This window comes from Sciurus vulgaris, assembly GCF_902686455.1.
Source record: "Sciurus vulgaris genome assembly, chromosome: X".
Taxonomy (NCBI): Eukaryota; Metazoa; Chordata; class Mammalia; order Rodentia; family Sciuridae; genus Sciurus; species Sciurus vulgaris.
Window position 1 is genome coordinate 930,221 of NC_136471.1, and position 21,180 is coordinate 951,400.

At 40.9% G+C, this 21,180-nt stretch overlaps 2 protein-coding genes across 4 annotated transcripts in view; one reads left to right on the top strand and one right to left on the bottom strand.

The window, feature by feature from the left end:
- The window catches only part of F8 (coagulation factor VIII), a 111,495-nt gene that overhangs the window by 88,556 nt on the left and 1,759 nt on the right, over window positions 1–21,180 (top strand). For 2 of the 3 annotated variants that reach the window (XM_079124534.1, XM_079124536.1), the window contains 3 exons: window positions 7,356–7,500; window positions 7,907–8,055; window positions 9,025–9,201. In XM_079124534.1, the coding sequence (XP_078980660.1) occupies window positions 7,356–7,500; window positions 7,907–8,055; window positions 9,025–9,201 (471 nt within the window). Of the gene's footprint in view, window positions 1–6,933; window positions 7,040–7,355; window positions 7,501–7,906; window positions 8,056–9,024; window positions 9,202–21,180 lie in introns of those variants that run through there. The other variant, XR_013761197.1, reaches the window with a different exon arrangement.
- Window positions 195–1,358, bottom strand: H2AB1 (H2A.B variant histone 1). Its single transcript, XM_079124558.1, has one exon. It carries the CDS (start codon window positions 1,069–1,071, stop codon window positions 466–468), a length of 606 nt encoding a protein of 201 aa, XP_078980684.1. The 5' UTR covers window positions 1,072–1,358; the 3' UTR covers window positions 195–465.

Genomic DNA, 21,180 nt, shown 5'->3' on the forward strand with positions numbered 1-21,180 from the left:
TCCTCCTCCCCCTTCCTCCCCCTGCTCCCCCTGCTCCCCCTGCTCCCTCCCCACCCCCTGCTCCCCCTCCTCCCCCTGATTCTCCTCCTCCCCCTTCCTCGCCCTCATCCTCCTCCTCCCCCTGCTCCCCCTCCTCCCCCTCCTCCTCCTCCTCCCCCTTCCTCCGCCTGCTCCCACCTTCCGAGGTCCCCACCCCAGGCCCCAAGCCCGCCCCCCAGCCCTCCCAGCTCCCGGCCTGGCCGTCCCCCCAAGCCCAGAGGCCTGGAGGCCCACCCCCGCCCCCCGACAGAAAGTGACTGAAGCAGGTGGTGGGTTTCTTGAAACGCTTTAATGCAAGGACCGGCTGAAGGCACAAGCCAGGCCGGGCGAGGCCTGCTGAGAGCAAGCGGCCCTGGGGCCAGCGAGGAGAGGAGGCCAGCGAGGGGGCACGGGGGGACGGGTGGGCCGGTGCTAGGCCAGCAGCGCCTAGCGCCGGGCCGGGGCGACCTGGGAGATGGTCGTAGTACCGAAGAGTCCACTGAGCAGCGCGTTGTTGTGGACGGCCATGTCCAGGAGCTCCGGGGTGATGCGCCTCCTGGCGCTGTGCTGGGCCTCGTTGCTGGCCAGCTCCAGCACCGTGGCCGTCAGGCACTGGAGGGCGGCGGCCAGGAACACGGAGGCAGACCGACTCAGGCGCTGGGCATAGCGGCCCTCCCGCAGACGGCGCTCCACCAGGCTCACGGAGAAGGTCAGCTCGGCTCGGGCGGTGTGGGAGCAGGCGCGCCTCCGGGGCCGCGATGACCCGGACCCTCGTCCTCTTCGACGGCTCCGCTGCCTCGGCATGATGGGCGCTGGCTCGGCCGGCTCGGCGGGCCTGGGCTCCCTCCGCTCAGCTCTGCTCAGCTCTGCTCTGCTCCGCTCGGCTCGGCTCGGCTCGGCTGGACCGGGCGCCCTCTGCTCGGCTGGGCTGGGCCGGGCTGGGCTGGACTGTGCTGCCGGTCTGGACGCCAACGGTGGCTGCCTGCGGCGGGTAGTCGTTGGGTCCAGGGCTCCGGGGCCCTGTATCCTAGCGACCCCCTGCCGTCCGCTCATTGGTCGGCAGCGACGCACCACGCGCTCTGGTGATGTCAGCGCTCCGCGGCTGGCCCGCCACGTGCCGGCCCAGGCCGAGGCCTGGGCCCGGGCCTGCGCGTGACGTAGACTTAGACGGGGCGGCCAGCCGGCCTCCTGGCCTCCTCACTGGCCCGGGCCCTCCCGTCTTGGCACAGGGACTCTCGCTTTCTGCTGGTGGGGAGCAGCCTAGGGAGAAAGAGGACTGCGGGAGGGCAGGGGCGACTCAGAGGCGTCGAGTACTTAGGGTCACAGTGCTGTGCCACCGCCAGGACCATCTGCTTCCGAGACACGTCCACCGCCCGCCCCCTGCCACCCCCCAAACACCCAGAACCCCTTAAGCACTCACTCTCCACCCCGCTACACACACTCACACGCTCGCTCGCTTGCTCGCTCACTCCTGGGGGCCCCGGCAGCCACCAATCTGCGTTCTTGCCACGGAGCGTTGCCTGTGCTGGACGGTACCTATACGTGCAAGCAGAGTTAAACGTGCGGCCTTTGGTGTGGCTGAGCGTTAGGGTTCATCCACGTTGCAGCGCGAATCAGCACGTGGCACCTTTTCACACCTGAATAATACTCCGTTCTACGCATACCCCACATTCTGTGTCGCCACTCATCAGTTGATGGACAGCTGGGTGTCCCTCGGTGAGCATTCCCGTCTGGGTTTTTGTTTGAACACCTGTTGGGAACTCTTTGGTGTCTCTATCTAGGAGTCCAGCTCCTGGGCCGGATGGTAGTTCAGTGCTTAACTCATTGACTAACTGCCAGACTGATTTCCACAGCAGCTGTGCCCCTTTGCATTCCCAACAGCACTGCCTCAGGGTCCTCATTTCTGAACGTCCTCAACTTAGCTTGCTGTTTTCTGTTTGCTTGGTTTTCTTTATAATGGCCATCCTAGTGGGTGTGCAGTGCTACTTCATGGTCCTTGTGATTTGCATTTCCCAAATGGCTAATGATGTTGCACGTATTTCCCTGAGCTTCTTGGCCCTTTGTGCACCTGCTTTGTGGAAATGTGCATTCGAGCTCTTTGCCCGTCTTGGGAAATGGGGTCGAATGCCATTTTGCTATTGAGTTCTTTGTATATTATGGAAAACTGAGCCTTATCAGATGTATGTGTTATGTGATTTGTAAATACTTCCCCCATTCTGCAGGTTGTCCTTTCACTCTCCACCTAAGAATCCTTTGGTGTCTGAAAGATTTTCATTTGGATGAAGTCCCATCTGTCAAAAGAAACTGCTTTTGTGGCTCTGCTTTTGTGGTCATATTGCCTAGTCCAAGGTTCACAGAGATTTACATCTATGTTTTTTCTTCTAAGAGTTTAAAAAAGTCTAAAAGTCTAAATGTCCTTACATTTAAATCTGTGATCCATCCATTTTGAGTTATTTTTTTATATGGAATGACACAGGGGTCCATGCTCATTTTTTGCAGTCGTCCCACAACCATTTGTGGAAGGGATTATTCTTTTCCACACCACATGTGCCTGTCATCCTTACTGAAAGTCAGCTGTACCTGGATATGCGGGTTTGTTTCTGACTCTTAAGTTCTATGACATGAACGCGGATGTCTGTTATGATGCTAATACCACGCTTTTTGTATTTACATGGGATTGCTCGCAAGAAAAATGAATACCCAAAAGGCAGTTACAGCCAAATGTACATATGCTACGTTGGACAAACTAGTAAGTAGTGAATCCGTGATAATACAAAGAGCTTGGGCTAAGATGTTAAGTTTTGGAAAAGTCACTGAGAAGGTAATGGTTATTTTAACAATGTTTGTACAGGTTCTACTTGGTCTCCACTCCCCATCTCTGGTTATGCAAATGTCCTCTTTCCTCCTGATACAGAAAGGACACATGATAGTATCATCTCCTTTCAGTTAAAAAAAAAAAAAAAGAATCATAATGCCCTTTTTTCATCTTCTGTTTTTCAAGTTCCTTTAACTGAAAATAATCAATATTCTAGGGTATACAATCCTAAATTGTACCTTTTGATCCCCTTCATCACCTACTGCTACAATGAGCATTCCCTTACAAGTTTCCATTTGGATATATTTTTTTTAATATTGGGACCACATACTCATGAATGCATTTATTGGTGTGTATCTCTTTATCCTGTATTCTATTTCATCCATGTTTGTCCAACTTCCTCATTATTTTTCAGTCATCTTTAATATCTTTAGCAATATTTTGGCATTTTCAGTTTATAAGTCACACACCTCTTTGGTTAAATTTAGTCCTGAGTATTTTCTTATTTTTCATGCTATTTTAAGTAGAATTCTTTCATCCCAGATTTCTAGTGTGTAGAAATGCAACTGACTTCTGCATTTTGATCTTGTATTTTTACTGAATTAATTTATTAACTCTAATAGTGTTTTTATGGATTTTTAAAGGTTTTCTATACATAAGCTCATATAATATGATACCAAGATAGTTTTACTTTCTCCTTTCCAATATGGATGTCTTTTATTTCTTTTTCCTGCCTACCTGCTCTTGTTAGAATTTCTAGTACAATTTTGAATAGAAGCAGTTAAGCAGACATTGTTATTTTATTATTCATGTTAGAGGAACACTTTTCATTTTTATACCATTGAGTATGATGTTAGTTTTGCCTTTTATCACATTGACAAATGTTCCTTCTTCTAGTTTGATGGGCGTTTTTATCATGAAACTGTGTTCAATTTTATGAAATTATTTTTCTGCCCCAACAGAGATGAGTTTATGGGTGTTTCCACCTAGATTTTACTAATGTGTAGTTGACTGATAGATTAATGTCTTATATTTAATCACCATGCATTACTAGGGAAATTTCTACTTAAGCAGAGAAACTCATCTTAGTAATATGTTCCTGGATTTGGTTTGTTCTTATTTTGTGAGGATTTTTACATCTATTTTCCACTAGAAATACTGCTGTGTAATTTTTTCCTTGTAATGTATTTGTTTCAAGTTTGCTATCCAGATAATGCTGGCCTCACAGTTATGAGTTAGGAAGTTTTCTCTCATTTTCTGTCTTTTAGAAGACTTTGGGAAGGACTTGCGTTAATCCTTCTTTAAACCTTTAGTACAATTCACTAGTCAATCCTTCAGCACAGTGCTTGGCTCATAATATATGGAGTCTAGGATTTGTGTAGTGATTAACTGTTTGTGGGTTTAATACATTGTCTTCCCAAGCAGGTTTCTAATCAAGGCACAAAAATTGAGTAACAAATGAAGAGAAAGTCAATATATATGGTGCATTAGTTTGCTTTTGCTGGAATAGCCAGTTACTCCTTTCTGGGCCAGACTCTGTATTCGTTATTTTAGTCACAGTAAGAAATAAAATTCAGATCACCAAGAGCTGCCAGTGCTTGCTTATGTATGGGGTGGCCAGACAGAGGAAATAGGTATCTTCTGCCAGGACCAAATCTAAAGGCCATTTAAAAAAGTCAAATTTCCCCCTGTATATAAAGGAAAACAGTGGAAAAAAAGAAAACCCTTGGTGAATCTTTAAAGTCCTATAATGTACATATGTGATTCATCCCATCTTAAACCAAAAATGCAGATGTCTTATGACAAGGAAATCTGTGATTTCTGATATAACTTCTTTAGGAACAATGCCATATATTTACTAGTATTTTCTGTTTCATAGGATCAAAAACTCTGGGCTGGGGATATAGCTCAATTGGTGGAGTGCTTACCTTGCAAGCACAAGGCCCTGGGTTCAATCCCCAGCACCACAAAAAAAATTGTTACATGGCAGAACAATTTTTAAAATTTTCCCTAACACTAATTCCAAGGTACAGTCCTGGTTTTATTCATATTTTATAATATTTAAGCAGATACAGAATCTCAGATGTTCTATGAGAGATATCATTTTTAACTTTCTTATGCTATATGTCATTCTTTAATCTTGGCTTTCTAAATTAGTATTACTAGCATATTTCTCAAACTGTGTTCCATTTGTCTTTAACATGGCATATACCTTTCTTCAGACACTAGGCATGTCAAGGTCCTGAACCCCACATATTGAATATTAACATGCATCTCATCAATCCACATCCACTGTATTTTAGCTATAATATATGTTTGTTCAGTGACCATGAAAGTGTAGACATACTAATTTCATTTCCTTTGGATATATACTCAGAAGTAGGATTGCTGGGGATCATATGGTAGTTCTGTGTTTGTTTGTTTTTGAGAAATGGCAATACTGCTTTCCAGTCCCACCAACAGTATACAAAGGTTTCTTTTTTGTTCCTTTAAATAGATGATTTCAAGTTATCTATAGTCTAGTGTATTTATTCTGTGTTCTGCAAGATTGTGTTCTCAAAAGCCTCTTTTGAATTTTTCAGTACAATCATAATTTGTTTGGTTCTTTTTAATGGTTTTTGAATTTCTCATTTTGTTTGATATTCTATTCCTGATTTTCTTAATTGTCTGTGTTCTATATTCTCTTGTAGTTCATTAAATTAATTCTTTTCCTGCTGTTACTTTGGATTGATCCCAGCACTATGATCATGCAAGCAAGGCAAGCAATTGCTTTCCCACTAAGCCACATCCCCCAACATCTCAGTGAACTTCTTCAAACAGTTATCTTGAATTCTTTGTTAAACACTTCCTGGATTTTCATTTCATTTGGATTGGTTACTGGAGTTTTAGTAGTTTCCTTTGATGGTGTCATGATTGCCAGATTCTTTGTGATCAATGCAACCTAGTATTGTGGTGATATCTGTGCATGTGAACAGTTTCTTCTGAATCTCAGACACTGGACCTGTTACTAGACCTGTAGCTCCTGCTGGGTCCCTACATAAATAGAACTGCCTGTGGACCATAGTGGAGCAGGTCCTGATCCAGCTGGAGCTGGATCACAGTGCTGCTTCAGGATCCCCTGGTCAGCAGGACTGTTTTAGGGAAACAAATGGATATGGCTCCCTCCAGATCCATATATAGACAATTTCCTCCAGACAGTGGTAGCAACAATACTGGAACTGGGTCACAAGACTAATTCTGGGTCCATGTTCAGGTCCAGTTAACAAACCTTTTTCTGGAGGGCATGTGGACGAACATCGCTCCCACCAGTTCCCTGGACAAGCAGAACTGCCTTCCGACTATATTGGTATATGACTGCTGCTGAGTCACAGGCCTGTTTGAAAGTCCATAGTTGCTGGGCCTGAATACTAGTCCATTTTATGTTACTACCACAAAATGCCAGAAGCTGGGAACTTTATAAATAAAATCATTTATTTAGCTCACAGTTCTGGAAGTTCAGAGGCCTGGCATTGGCTTCTGCTTATCTCTGATGACCTGAATTACAGATTGCATCACAGTAGTAGCACTAATATACGAGAGGTGAAGATCATGTTGGCAATATGGGAAACCACTGAATAATTCAGGGGCCAGGCTTGAGCAACAACTCAGTCTTGTGAGAACTAACAGAGATCTCATGAGAACTACCTTAATCCCTTCCAAAAGCAGTGCCCCCAGTGACTTCCACTAGGCTCCCACTATGAAAGGCCCCACCACTTCTTAATATCACAGCACTAGGGACCAAGCTTCCAATGCATAAACCCTCGGGACAAACCACTTCCAAACCCTAGCCACTTTTTACTGCCAATGCCACTGAAAGTTGACCCTCCTAGGTCCCTGGGTGAATGGGGCTTCTGTCACGACCACACACATGTGGGGCTGGAGCTGAGTTCACAGGGGCTGGCCTGCTTCTGCGTCTGAAGCCAAGACTGTACTTGGCAAGCATGCCACCAAGATGTAGGTGTGCCTTATCAAAGCAGCCAAACTTGGTTTAGAGCTAAATGACAGCTCCTTAACCTCCTACCTAGTTCCCAAGACTCCCACCAAGGTACTTTTGTCCACAGATGACTGCCAAATCATTGTTCCTTTGTGGAGAATGAGAACTAAGGACCTCCTGTTCTACCAACTTACAGATGTAACTCCTGATACTGTACTTCTAATTGCCCCCAGGTAATACCATTGCTGGAGTACCAAAACCACAAATGACTTCCTTAACTTTTATGAGCCTTTTACAAAAACCCAAGGTAGAAAACTACTTCATTTTCCCCAGAGATGACCAAGATTTTGTTCCCCTCTTCTTCCTAATGCTTTTCTCCTTCATGTATACCATCCTAACATCTGTCTAGCCAGCCTTGTTTTAATTAGATATTTGATAGTATTGACAAAGTTTCAAGGCAAAATTACAAGAAAGATGTCGATGGAAGGAACTAACTGCTTTTCACTTTGTATTCACTTCCCATGTATTTGTGATAATCTCCCCTAACAGGTCTTCTTTGGCAATGTGGATTCATCTGGGATAAAACACAATATTTTTAACCCTCCAATTATTGCTCGGTACATCCGTTTGCACCCAACTCATTATAGCATCCGCAGCACTCTTCGTATGGAGTTAATGGGCTGTGATTTAAACAGTAAGTGCCAAGTCATCTAATATCCTTTCCTCTCCCAGCCCTGGGTAGAATGACTGACTGTTCTTGTTATCCTGAGACTGAAAGGATATGAAAGGAGTGGTTCCCTGTCAGGACATAGACCTGTCAGTAATAAAACCAACACAGTCCTGAGAAAACCCAGGATTGTGTTACCCTAACCATGGGATTTTCCCCAAAGTAACCACCTCCTGTACTTCTGTTAATAAGGAAACTCAATGTCAAACAGCTCAGCAGAACTGACCAGAAAACAGGAACATGCTAACAATAAGAATATTTGTACAGAAGTTAATGTATCATGATGACAGTGGCCCAAGATATTGGATGTAGTCCAGTGGAACCTAGACTGCAGACTGTCTTTGTGATAGCATTCTCCTTTGACTTCTTTGAGGTTGCAGCATACCATTGGGAATGGAGAATAAACTAATATCAGATGCACAGATTACTGCCTCATCCTCCTTCACCAATATGTTTGCTACTTGGTCTCCTTCACAAGCCCGGCTTCACCTCCAGGGCAGGACTAATGCCTGGAGACCTCAGGTAAGAGGCAACATATCTACCTCTTAACTGATATAGAACAAGGGAAAGGAGTTGGGAAAACTAGTGGAAACGCTTGTTTGTTCTGATGTATTTCTTTCAAATGTTGTGCCTAAAAAGTGTCTAGGAAGGTTGACTATGGGAAGACACCCTTACAGGCATGTAGTGGATGTGCCACATGATTTCACACAGCATTCATTGGGGAGAAATGATCCCTAATTGGATCTCCTGGAAGAAGAATCTTTGTATCTAGTACTAGACTAATATGTTTAAAAGAAAATAGGGCTGGGGTTGTGGCTCAGTGGTAGAGTGCTTACCTAGCACATGTGAGGCACAGGGTTCAATCCTCAGTACCACATATAAATAGATAAATAATAAAGGGACTGTGTCCATCTACAACTAAAAATATTTTTTTAAAAATCAAAATAGCTAAAGTCTAGTTTTACAGGTAAACATCAACAATTAACTTTCTTTTCAAGTTTCTCAATACATCAAAGGAAAGGTTTACAGTCATATGTACTTCATTGGGCACACATATTTTCCAGAGCCACCCAGTTCAGTCACTGAGTTGCTTTTTTAGGGGAGGGAATAGAATTGCCTCTGCTGCTCCAGGGATTTATTTGAAACAAAATAGTTTTCATACTACATTGCCAAACTTTTATACTGTAGTCAATATATATATATATATATATATATATATTCAATATATATATAGTAGTCAATATATATATATATATATATATATATATATATATATATTCAGCATTTACTGGGCAACTTAAGTGGATGACCCTGATGATGCAGGGATGAGTAAAAAATTTTGACTCTCAAGTTTCTTAGTGAAATAAGGAAGACTGATAAAGTGTAAAATGTAGAGTGGTAAGTGCTGTGTGGTAAGGCTAAAAAGTAATTTGTGGATTTTGGGAGCAAACGGTAACCAACAGGATGCTAGTCCAATATCACCTTCTTCAGGTAAATAATCCAAAAGAGTGGCTGCAAGTGGACTTCCAGAAGACAATGAAAGTCACAGGAATAATCACACAAGGAGTGAAATCTCTTCTTACCAGCATGTTTGTGAAGGAGTTCCTTATCTCCAGCAGTCAAGATGGCCATCAATGGACTCTCTTTTTACAGAATGGCAAAGTAAAGGTATGCTGTTCTCATAAGAAAGACACAAAACCTCTCTTAGAGCTTAACATTTAGATATATGACCAGGTTTATATGTGGCCAAATTTTCAGGGTAAAATTACTCAGTACCTACAGTAACAGGATGCTGTAAGTGGTATTGTGAGAGAACACAGTGACTCTAAGAAAGTAAAATTTCAACTAAAGGACAGTGTAGAGCCAAGAATTGATTTTTCTCATGGATATTGATGTCATCCAGGATGATGACGAGAATCAGAGGACTAAAGAATGAGAGTTATTTGGGGAATGCTTAATGATGCCTGTATCCTTATCAGCAAACTAGATTCCTAAGCTTTATTCACCTTTAACTTTAGTGGTCAAGACAGTCTTCATTCTTGATATGGATTTGCTTGATAATTCAATGCATACTCATAAGCTTGAGAAAGTCTTACTATCTGGTGAGTAATGGGAAGAAGAACAATTCATATGTGTGGTATTTTAAATCTGCCTTTTTACTCAGAATTAACCATGATGTTATATGTTAGTCATCTTTCTGTTACTATAACAAATACTTGAGAAAATAAACTTTTAAAAATGATAGGTTTTTTTTTTTTTTAGAACATAAGACAACAATAGCAGAAAACTCAGGATGGGGGAAAATAGAATAAGGGATTCTAAAATTCTCATCTAGAAGATAAAAGTGTTGATTAACATTAAACTTTGATAATATGATGCAAATTACAATTTATAGGATAACGAGCAAGTAATAGAATATAAATAAAGTATAGAAGTCCCAAAATGGGAATATAAGAGGATAAAATATATTCGATAAATCTAAATGAAGTAAGCAAATAGAGATAAAGAAACAAACAGGCAGGGGAGGGGTGGAGGGGGAGAAAAAAATAACAGAATGAATCAAAAACCATTACCCTAGGTAAATGTATGATTACACAAATGGTGTGCCTCTATTTCATGTACAAACAGAGAAACAAGATGTATCCCATTTGTTTACAATGAAAATTAATTAAAAAAGAAAGAAAGAAACAGGCAGGAAAATAGCAAGATAAGATGGTTAGTTCAAATCCAAATGTAACAGTAATTATAAATAACACGAATGAACTAGATATTTGAATTAAGAGATGACAATTGTCAGATTAATCAGAAGGTAAAAGCAAATTCTGTTCCTTTTACAAGAGACATATCTAAAACATTAGATGTAGAAAAGCCAGAAAAACAAAGGGTAACCCAATTTACGTTTCCTTTGAGTCTGACAGCTCATGTGACCCCCTGAAGAGGGTCAGGAATTTGAAAAGGTGGGTAATGAATACATTAAGGAACTAAGCCTGGGAAAGCGCTGTTTGTGGGCAGCAGAGTGTATGTACAATTGGCTCCTCTGCCCTATGAGTAGAATCGTTGGGAGGCTTCTGAGATCCGGATTCCCAGCAGACACTGGCAGCTGCCAGGCCCCATGGGTGTGTTGATCTAATCCCTCCAGAGCAGATACCACCCAGTAAAGTCCATAGGGCCTGATTAGACCTAAGACTGAGCCCCAGGAACTCCCCTTATAGAACTCTGCGGCAACCCCACCCTGGGAGTGCACCAGTCTGGTCTGTGGAGACAAAGCTCCAACTGATAGTACTTCCTACTCCATCCTACCTTATACTGGGGAGAAGGGAGTCTGAGAGCTATTTTAGACAGCTTCAGTCTTAGACCGCTCCAGCTTCCTATCGCATTTTCTTTTCTCTTAATGAACTGTATTGTTACCATCTTTCAGAACGAATTTGTTTTTTATGACTCCTGACCTCACCATTCATTTTGTTGTAATTATTAGTACTATAGATGAAATAGTTGACACCTGTGGTTTGCTTTAATGCCAGATCTAGTTCATGGTTATTTACTGTTTTTGCTGTCAGCAGTTGCTGACCCCACCATTCCTGTTTTTGTGATAGTGTTGTAGATGTCATAGTAGGTACGTACTGTTTATTTTAATGCTGTATATTGTTTGAATTGGGTGTTGCTATTATTTGTTTCCACCTTATTTGAAGTGCTGAGAACCTAGAGGGAAACTACAAGTTCACAGGGTTGAGACTCACCTACTGAACTAAACTCAGCCAAAACACAATGCCACCTTGCTCCACACACAAATTAATGACACTCATACTTCAGCTATATTTTAATACAAAGAAGAGACAAAAACCCAAACTCCTGACTAGGTCCTAAGTAGGAATGGCTAGGGGTGGACCCTCAGGTTCTGCTTGTGCACATGTATTACTACAGAAAAAAAAAAACAGAATTAACACAAAGACTAAGGATACCACACCTACAAGGGGGATCTCCATCTAGATCACTCTAGGACACTTTGGCAAGAGAAGGCTGTGTCCTAAAAAGGCCTACATGTAGGAGTGAAAGAGAAACCTTCCCAATTGATGCATAAAACCCGACACAGGAATATAAAAAGTTTGGAAAAACAGGGTAACCTGATACCTCCTAAAGTTCATAATTTTTACCAGCAACTGACCCAAAAGATATTGAAGTGGATGAATTATCAGATGAAGAATTCAAAATAATGATTATAAAAATGATTGGTGAATTCCAAGAGAACACAGAAAAACAACTGAATGATTTAAGGAAGTCAGCACAGGATATGAGTGAGAACTTCAATAAAGAGATAAACACATTGAAGAAGAACCAAACAAAAATCTTGGAAATGAAAGCACAATGAATCAAATAAAATGTTCAGTTGAAATCAACCTAGGTGCTCTTCAACAGATGAATGGATGAAAAAGCGGTGTGTGTATATATATATATATAAATGTGCGTGTGTGTGTGTGTATAATGGAAAATTACTCAGCCTTTAAAAAGAATGAAATGCTAGGGAAGAATAGAGTTACTTTAGATTAGGGAGAGGGGGGTCAAGGTAGGGGAGGTGTATGAGGGTAGGGAGGATAGTAGAATGAATCAGACATTATTACCCCATGTATATATATAACTCTGCAGCCAGTGGTATTCTACATCATGTCTAACCAGAAGTGTTGGGGGCTGTGCCATGTTGGCGGCGCCGGGATGGCGCCTGATCACATCGCAGCGAGGAGGTTAATTGACATAAGCACACTCAGGTGATTTTCTTGTCCACGCACACAACGTATGCGCATGTGTTCTCGAGCACTAATTGCCTGCTCGGAGCGTCTGGCCTAATCTTTGCGTAAGAGGCTGGCCCTGCTCTCCACGTCCTGGAGGTGATATAAGCGTAGGCAGAGCGAGACAGAGACACAGCAGCCATTAGAAGCAGCCAGAGGGGAAAACACACCACAGCAGCCATTAGCAGAAGAAAAGCAGTAGCAGAAGACACGCAGCGCGGCAGTAGCCAGAGAAGACACGCCACAGCAGCCACTAGCAAAAAAGCCAGAAGAAAGAACACAGCAGCGAGTAGGGGCAGCGGCGGAAGGCAGATTGCGGAACGGAGAACTGAGACGCATCACTAGGGGACCTTAGGTAGACACACCCTTAGTTCACAGGATGCAGGACTTCAAGGCGTGGCAGGCCTCTCTCCTTCTAAGCTCTAGGAAAAGCCTGTCTTTCCTTCAAAGTTTCTCTCTTAAGCAAAGTCTCTTTCTCTCTGATAAGCGGGGTCTCTCTCTCTCTCCTCTCAAAGCAAGTAAACCTCATTTCCTCTATCCTCTATAAACAAACAAGCAAGAAAGCAGTGCACCAAAGAGAAAGATAGAAGTGCCTCAGTTTCCACTCCACCACCCATAAGACCCGTGCAAGTTGTTGCTGCAGGCGGTGACAAATATCCACGGATTTTGGAACCGCAAAGAGCCAGCGACAAGAAGAATGAGAAATTATACACCATTATATATGATGTATGAAAGTGCATTCTACTGTCAGGTATAACTCATTAACACAAATTAAAAAAATAAAAATAAAAGGAGCTAGGGTTGTGGCTCAGTGATTAAGCGCCCTGGGTTTAATTCCTGGTACCAAAAAAAAAAATCTTTTACAGAGAAGATATGCTGAAGACAGAATCCCAGAGCTGAAAGACAAAGTGGCCAAACTTTAAAAAAAAAGTTAATTTAAAGAAAATTTTTCTGTTAGTGTATTGAGTCATTTCTCTGTGTTTTCATCAAGTTCATTGAGTTTCCTTAAAACAGCTATGTTCAATTTTATGAGAGTTCTTTCATATTGGTTACAATCTGGTCAGTGGTCTCCATTGCTCTGGGCCTAAGGTAAGGCAGAACATCATGGCAGAGGGGGCACTGGGAACTCACAAAGCGTATCTCCTATTCCGTAGTCTCTCTCTTCATGCTCTTATCTCCTTTGTGGTGCAGAAGCTTTTCTATTGATGTCATCCCATTTACTAATTCTTGGTTTCACTCCTGAGCTTCAGGCGTCTTACTGAGGAAATTGATACCAGTGCCTGTGTGTTGGAGTATTCATGCTGTGTTTTTGTGTATCAGTTGCATAGTTTCTGGTCTAATTTCTAGATCTTTGATACACTTTAAGCTGACTTTTGTGCACGGTAAGAAAAAGGGATCTAATTTCATTCTCTATGGACGGATATCTGGTTTTCCCAACACCATTTGTTAAAAAGGCTGTCTTCTCCAATGTATATTTTTGGTACCTTTGTCACGAATCAGTTGACTGTAAGGATGTGGGTTTGTCTCTTATCTTCTAACTTATCCCACTGGCCTTCATGTCTATTATTTTGCCAATACCATGCTGTTTTTGTTACTAGAGCTTTGTAGTGTAATTTGAGACCACATATTGTGATGCCTCCAGTACTACTCTTCTTGCTCAGGATTGCTTTGGCTATTTTGGGTCTCTTATTCTTCTGAATGAATTTTAAGACAGTTTTTTTCTATTTCTATGAAGAATGTCATTTGTATTTTGATGGGGATCACAGTGGATCTGTATATCACTTTTGGTAGTATGGCCATTTTGACAATATTAATTCTGCCTAAGAACATAGGAGATATTTCCATTTTCTAGTGTCTTCTTCAATTCCTTTTTTCAGTGTTCTATAATTTTCATTGTAGAGGTCTTTCACCTCCTTGGTTAGATTCATTTGTAGGTGTTTTTGAGGCTATTTTGAATGGGATTGTTTTCCTGATCTCTTTCTCAGCAAATTCATTATTGATGTATAAAAAAAAGCTAAAAATTTTTATATGTTGCTTTGTGTGTTCCATCCTAATACTTTGCTGAATTTACTAGCTCTAGCAGTCTTCTGGTGGAGTTTTTGGCTCTTTTAACTATAGGATCATCCCTTCTGCAAACAGTGATAATTTGACTTTCTCCCTTTCCTATTAATATCCCTTTTATTTCATTTTGTTACTTGATTGCTGTGGCTAAAATTTCAAGTTCTATATTGAATAGGAGTGGTGAGAGTTAACATCCTTGTCTTGCTACTGATTTTAGAGAAAATGCTTTGTTTTTCCCCATTCCCTATGATGTTAGCTTTGGGTTTGTCATATATAGCCTTTATGATATTGAAGTAAATTTTTTTCAAGTTCATATACCTTGTCTTCAGTGTCTGAAATCCTGTCTTCTAAGTGAAATAATCTATTGGTGAGACTTTCGATTGAATTTTTATTTGGTTTATTCTGTCTTTCATTTCCAGGATTTGTTTGGTTCCTTTTTCAGAATCTTTATCTCTTTATTAAAATGTTCTCACTTCCTATATTTTCTCTCTTAGTGCATTCCTTAGATATTTTTCGTTTATTGATCAGTTTAACCATCAGCTTTTTGAATTCTTTGTCTGAAATATGTAGATGGATTATAGGCTATTGGTGGCATCTTGCTGACCTGTTGCCTCATGTTACCTGATTTTCTGTGTATCCATGTCCACTGAGATGGATTTCTCTTCCTATTTTATTTGGGGAACTTTCAATTAATAATAAGCCCCAGGCTGGGAATATATCTTTGCTTCCCTATATCTGATCTGCATAACCAAAGTGTTAAGTCCAACTACCAGTAATTCTTTGAAAACAAGAGATTAACTGCCAGTAACAGTTATTTATGAATAAACCATGTATCAACATACGCTGTACAAGTTATTGTTACTGATGTCTACAACTCTGTTGACCAAAGAGGAACATGGATGAGAGTTCATTTAGAACAGGTTGAGAAGGTTAACAATTAATGATGGTATACTCAATTGCACTGGAAGAAGGGATAAAAAATAGAAAAATTAAAAAATAAAGAAAATGGCCAGGCACAGTGGTGCATGCCTGTAATCCCAGCAGCTTGGGAGGCTGAGGCAGGAGGATCATTAATTCAAAATCAGCCTCAGCAAAAGTGAGGCGGTAAGCAACTCAATGAGACCCTGTCTCTAAATAAAATGCAAAATAGGCTGGGGCTGGGGATGTGGCTTAGTGGTCAAGTGCCTCTGAGTTCAATTCCCGTTACTGGGGGGGGGGGAAGAAAGAAAGAAAAAGAAGGAAGGAAGGAAGGAAGGAAGGAAGGAAGGAAGGAAGGAAGGAAGGAAGGAAGGAAGGAAGGAAGGAGGGAGGGAGGGAGAAAGAAGGAAGGAAGGAAGGAAGGAAGGAAGGAAGGAAGGAAGGAAGGAAGGAAGGAAGGAAGGAGGGAGGGAGAAAGAAAGAAGGAAGGAAGGAAAGAAGAGTAGAAAAATGAAAGGGTGGAGGAGAGAAGGGAGAAAGAAGTTAAAATGTGAGTATAAAGGATGGAGATAGACGAGAATAGAGGTATCGAGAGAAGATACAATTAATAGACAAAATACATACAATAAAGTATGATTTTGAAAAAAAATTGTGGAGGGACACTAGGAATCAGTTAATATGCAGTTGATGCAATATCTGTCCTCTAGAAATGTGGAAACGTAGGATTCTATGCCGATACTACAGCCCCTTCTGGACTTAGGTAAAGTAGCATGGGAGACCCTGTTTTCCATCTGACCCTGATTACCCCCAGTCTGTCTCCTCATCAGTCACAGTACTTATGCCAGAGTTCAGACCTTCAGATTCCATTGAACTCTCCTTTGTTCTTCTCTGCTCTGCAGGCTGAAATGAATCTGATGCTGTGGCTGTTCTGTCTCCCCAGTCTCTGTTACAGTCTTCTGTTATAGATCCACATCAGCTCAAGGCATTGGTCCTAACAAACCCAGGGTATATCAGAGCCTAAGTGGCTGATTGGAGTTGGGTTTTGAAAACCCAAGTGTACCAAAAAACTGTCAAAAAAGAAAGTGACAAAAAAGAAAAAATATAGAGTGCAGTATGAAAAACAGAGGTAATCTGCAACAATTTCTAGTCTGCTGCTTAGAAAGTCAAAACAAATCTTTTAAAGCTGTCTTTCTCCATGTGTGTTGGGGGCAGGTAGGGCTTTTTCCAACTGGGTCAACTTGTTATTTCTGAGCTTGTTTACTGCTCAGATTGCAACTGTGATGGACAGTGGCATCTACCTATCTTTTGTCTTGTTGGAGGGGTGCTTCCCCTCCCTCACTGAGCCACTGCTTATCAGATGCTGCCACCTTCTGTTGCTTTTATTAATTCTACTTCTAGAAACCAACATTTTTGGTTTTCACCTGGTTCCTAGTTCTCTGGGTTGCCTAATGGTATCTTCCTTAGTTTCCTGCTGCAGAACTATTGTTTTAATTCACTCTTGGAGACCTGCTACAATATTGTAGATTTCTCTGATCTCCCATCTTTGATGCTCTCAACATCTATTATTATTTTTAAAAATAAGTAAACTAAGACTAGGAGAAAAATTATTTAATCAGATAAAACAAATATTGTATTTTACGGTGAAGCAGAGAAAGATTTGTCTTTGAGAGTGAGACTAAGACCAGGATGCCCACAGTACCAGTTATCTATTTTATTGCTGCATAATAAACTACTCCAAACTTGCTTATAATTTTGTGGATCAAGAGTTTGTAAAGGACTTAGCTGGCCCTTCCTACAACTTTTCTTTCTTTTTCATTTTTACCTTACTGCACTGCTTAGACCATCCAATACAGTTTTTTAACAAAATTATATGACAGATTAAAGATGAATGTGAATTATTGTATACTGTCTTGATTTGTCTCTGATCCATGTGGTATCGGTGGGGATGGATGGGTGGATCTACTTCTTTACTCACATGTCTAGTGCCTTGATTTTCACCTTTCTAAGCACATGGTGTCTTATCTTTCAGACCTGTATCCACATGTCTTGAGCCTTTCATAGCATCATGGTCTTAAAATTGTCTGTCTTCTTACGTAAGAACTAGATTCCAAGACATCAGCATGGAAGTGTCTACTGCATTTAAAGATCAGGCCCAGAGCTAATCTAGCATCACTTCTGTCATACTCCAGTGGTTCAAAAGCCCATGACCAGCCCAAATTTGAATGAAACCAAATAGATAACACTTCTCCACAGGAGGAGTATTAAAGAATTCATACTCATATTTAATTTGTCATATCGACTTTGTTAAAAAGGTATATTGGATACCCTAAGAAGTTCAGTAACGTATGAAAAAAACATAATATGTAAGGATTGGAAAAGGTAAGACAAATGTATTATATGTAGAGATTATGATGGCATTCAGAGAAAATCCTAAAGAATCTATATATAAATTATTAGAATTAGAGTAATTTTTCAGACTCACGGAAAAAAAAATAAATACAAAAAATAATTGTATTTATATATTCCAGAAAAGTGTCAATAAGAGTTCTAGAATTTATAAAAAAGTGTTCCAGTACTGTCTACTCTCTCTCAGGAGAAATAATAACACCACAGTAGTAATGAGCATGCCATGCTCAAATAGTTAGGAAAAATATTTTAAAATAGCATATAAAAATTCCAAGTACTTAATTGCATATTCATGTCAGATAATGGCAGCTACCTAAATATTTAATGTCTTAAAAAACCACACACATTTCAAAATTGTGAAAAAACTCACCCAAAAAAAAAACCTCACCCATAACTCACCTACAGAATAAATAGAAAACAAGAATACAGTTAGTATCCATTTATAAATAGAAAATAAACTTTGCAAAAGTAGCAGACATGGCTTCAGAGTTTGCTCTTGAGAGAGCCCAGGAGAGACTGTGCAAAAAAGAGGAGAGGTCATCATGGGGCCTAGTGGGGTAGGACACAGATAAAATCACTTCTAAAAAGAAAAATCCCTCATCTCAGTGATGAAATACTGTGAGACCTGCATTGGTTTCTTAAGAACTATAAGGAACAGCAGTGAAAATCTATGGGACTAGAGATGCTGAATGAAAGAAATGGTGGAAGTTAATACTCCTCTAAAAACAAAAATGAATCACTAAATCATAAGATATACAAATCTCTTCCAGTTCCATTTATTAAATAAATCGCACTTCTCTTTCTTATCAGTAGAGAGTACTTCTGGATTAAGAAGCATAGTAAGCTTCCCAAACCTCTCACCTTTGCCTACATAAAATCAGCTTTTATTGCTGAAACGAGAAAATAGAAGGGATTGCTAAATGAACAGAAAAGGGTATATAAAGTAGCTGTATTATTGTATTGCTCTTGACTTTTCACTTCCTGTTTTCTTAAAAACCTCATTGACCTTGGGCATAGCCATATGACTCATCTTGACCAGTAGCATGTGATTGGACATGACAGATGCTTTAAATGTGATTATATGTTTGACCCTCATGCCAAGCTTTGGGCTTCTAGAACTGTGAGAGAATAAATTTGTTTTTTAGCCGTGAAGTTTGTGGTATGTTGTTATGACAGCCTTAGAAAATTAATGCAAACATAAGAAAATATTAGAGTTGAATTAAAAGTGTGAATAAGAGTTCTAGAATTTATAAAAAGGTGTTCCAGCACTGTCTCCTGTCTCTCAGGAGAAATAATAACACCACAGTAGTAATGAGCATGCCATGCTCAGATCTTGGTCCCTACCATTTCCCAGTAAGAAGGAGTCTGGGCTCCTTTCAGAAGTGACTGATTTCAAGGCTAGAGCAAATAAACTGCCATGTGATCTTGGAACATTTTGATGTGCCAGAATGCAAAGAAGCACTCAAAGGCAAATGGAAATGGGGTCCATGTGAAAAGAACATAGTAGCTGGCTTGAAGGACTTATTTGTCAAATTTTAGGCAATTTGAGCATCAAAAAGAATAATGGTAGTAACAGTCTACAGTACTCATAAGAAAGAAACCAAGAGTCCATAATCATATTAAAAATAATAAAGGAGGTCAGGTATAAAGGGTAAATACTTGTAGTCCCAGTGACTTGGGAGGCTGAGGCAGGAGGATTGCAAGTTCAAGACCAACCTCAGCAACTTATTGAGACCCTGTCTCAAAATGAAAAATAAAAAGGACTAGAGATGGGAGCTGGAGTTGTAGCCCAGAGGTAGAGCACTTGCCTGGCACATGTGAGGCACTGGGTTCGATCCTCAGTACCACATAAAAATAAATAAATAAATAAAAAATAAAGGTATTCAAAAAAAGATACAATAAAGTTTTTATAAAAAGGGCTAGAGATGTAACTCAGTGGTAGAGCACTTGCCTAGCATGTGTAAGGCCATGGGTTTGACCCCCCCCAGTACCACATACACATAATAAATAAAGGAGAGGGAGTGTTTCTTCACAGGATGATTTCAGCTAATATAAGAGAAATGACAAAATTAGAAGTGCAATTTGCAACCATTGATATGCTTGTAAGGAAATTTAATGGATGCTAAAACTATTGTATGAAAGCTTATTGGGGAATAGAACATTCACATGGTTTCAATGTTCACCCCATAGAATGTTCCTCAGGAAAGGGAAATGGTTACCTTTATAATAGAGAGATTGGGTAGACACCATTTTAACCAAGACAGAAAATAATTAATAGGTCCCTAATATAAAAATGCCACAAAGGAAGCAAATAAGGATTTGAGATTTAGAATAAGCAGGAATCTTATTTTAAATGAGAAAGAACTCTCTGAAGATATGGCATTTAAACAGAAACACAAAGGATAAAAAAATGAATAAAAGAAGATGCAGAAGGTATATACACTTTCCCAACAGAGACAATCATATACATAAAAGCTCTCATGTTAAAAAAAGAGCTGGCACTGTCCAGGAAATCAAAAACCAGACTATCTACAGTGCAGTGAAATGGGAATGTAATTGTAAATGAGATAAGAGATTTGGGCAGGGACCCTATTGTACAGGACTTGGAGACCACAATAAGAAGTTTGGGTTTCATTTTAAGTGACATGGAAGGATTTAGTCAGGAATGTGGCATTTCCAGTTTCACATATTGAGAAGATCCTTCTGGCTGCCACGTAAGGGGGCTAGGTTGAGAGTAGACCAAATCAGCATCTCTGGGAAAGGAGCTTTCCAGTAAGCATCCAGGGTTGGGAACATAGAGGGGAAATGTAGCTAAATTAAAGGGCCTAGACATCCTTTGTTCTGATAGCTAACCTCTTCATAAAATCAGTTATTTCATGCCACATTTGCTACAAAACAGTCCACAAGTAGAGCAGCCACAAGGCAAGCGAAAGCAGTTCATTGCTAAGAGTGGTGTAGCAGGTTTCTGTGGGAAACTTTCCTTCCAGTAATGCCCTGCCTGCCTGCCTGCCTGCATGATGTGAGCAGTGACTGTGTGAGGCTGTGTGTGGCTCGCTCTCCTCTCTCTCTCTCTCTGACTTCAGTGCCCTGGGTCTGCACTCACATTATACTTTTTTCTCACCATTTTGTGCCTGATTTCCTCTGTGGGATTAGTGTTTTTATCTGTACATCAGGACACTGAGAGAAACATCTTAAGCCACGTTTGCCAGGAAAAGTTCCTTCCCACTTGGAATGTGAAGTGAAACACACCGCGCCTTGCAGAGATAGAGTGGGCAGGATGATCGCAGGGCTATGTCCCTCCAGCAGCCCCAGGAAGCTGGAGCCCTTTGGTTGCTATTTCACCACTTCTTTCCCCTTACTGTGGCCCACTGCTTGTTTGCACAAAGACTACCTCTGGAGATCTTCTGGACAACGTCAAATCTGCCTGTCCTCGCAAGAGCACACATTGGGATGACGAGTCACCTGTTTGTGTTCTTGTTTC

Excerpts from the sequence above, each read along its gene's own strand:
- H2AB1 (XM_079124558.1), bottom strand. The coding sequence starts at position 1,071 with ATGAGCGGACGGCAGGGGGTCGCTAGGATACAGGGCCCCGGAGCCCTG.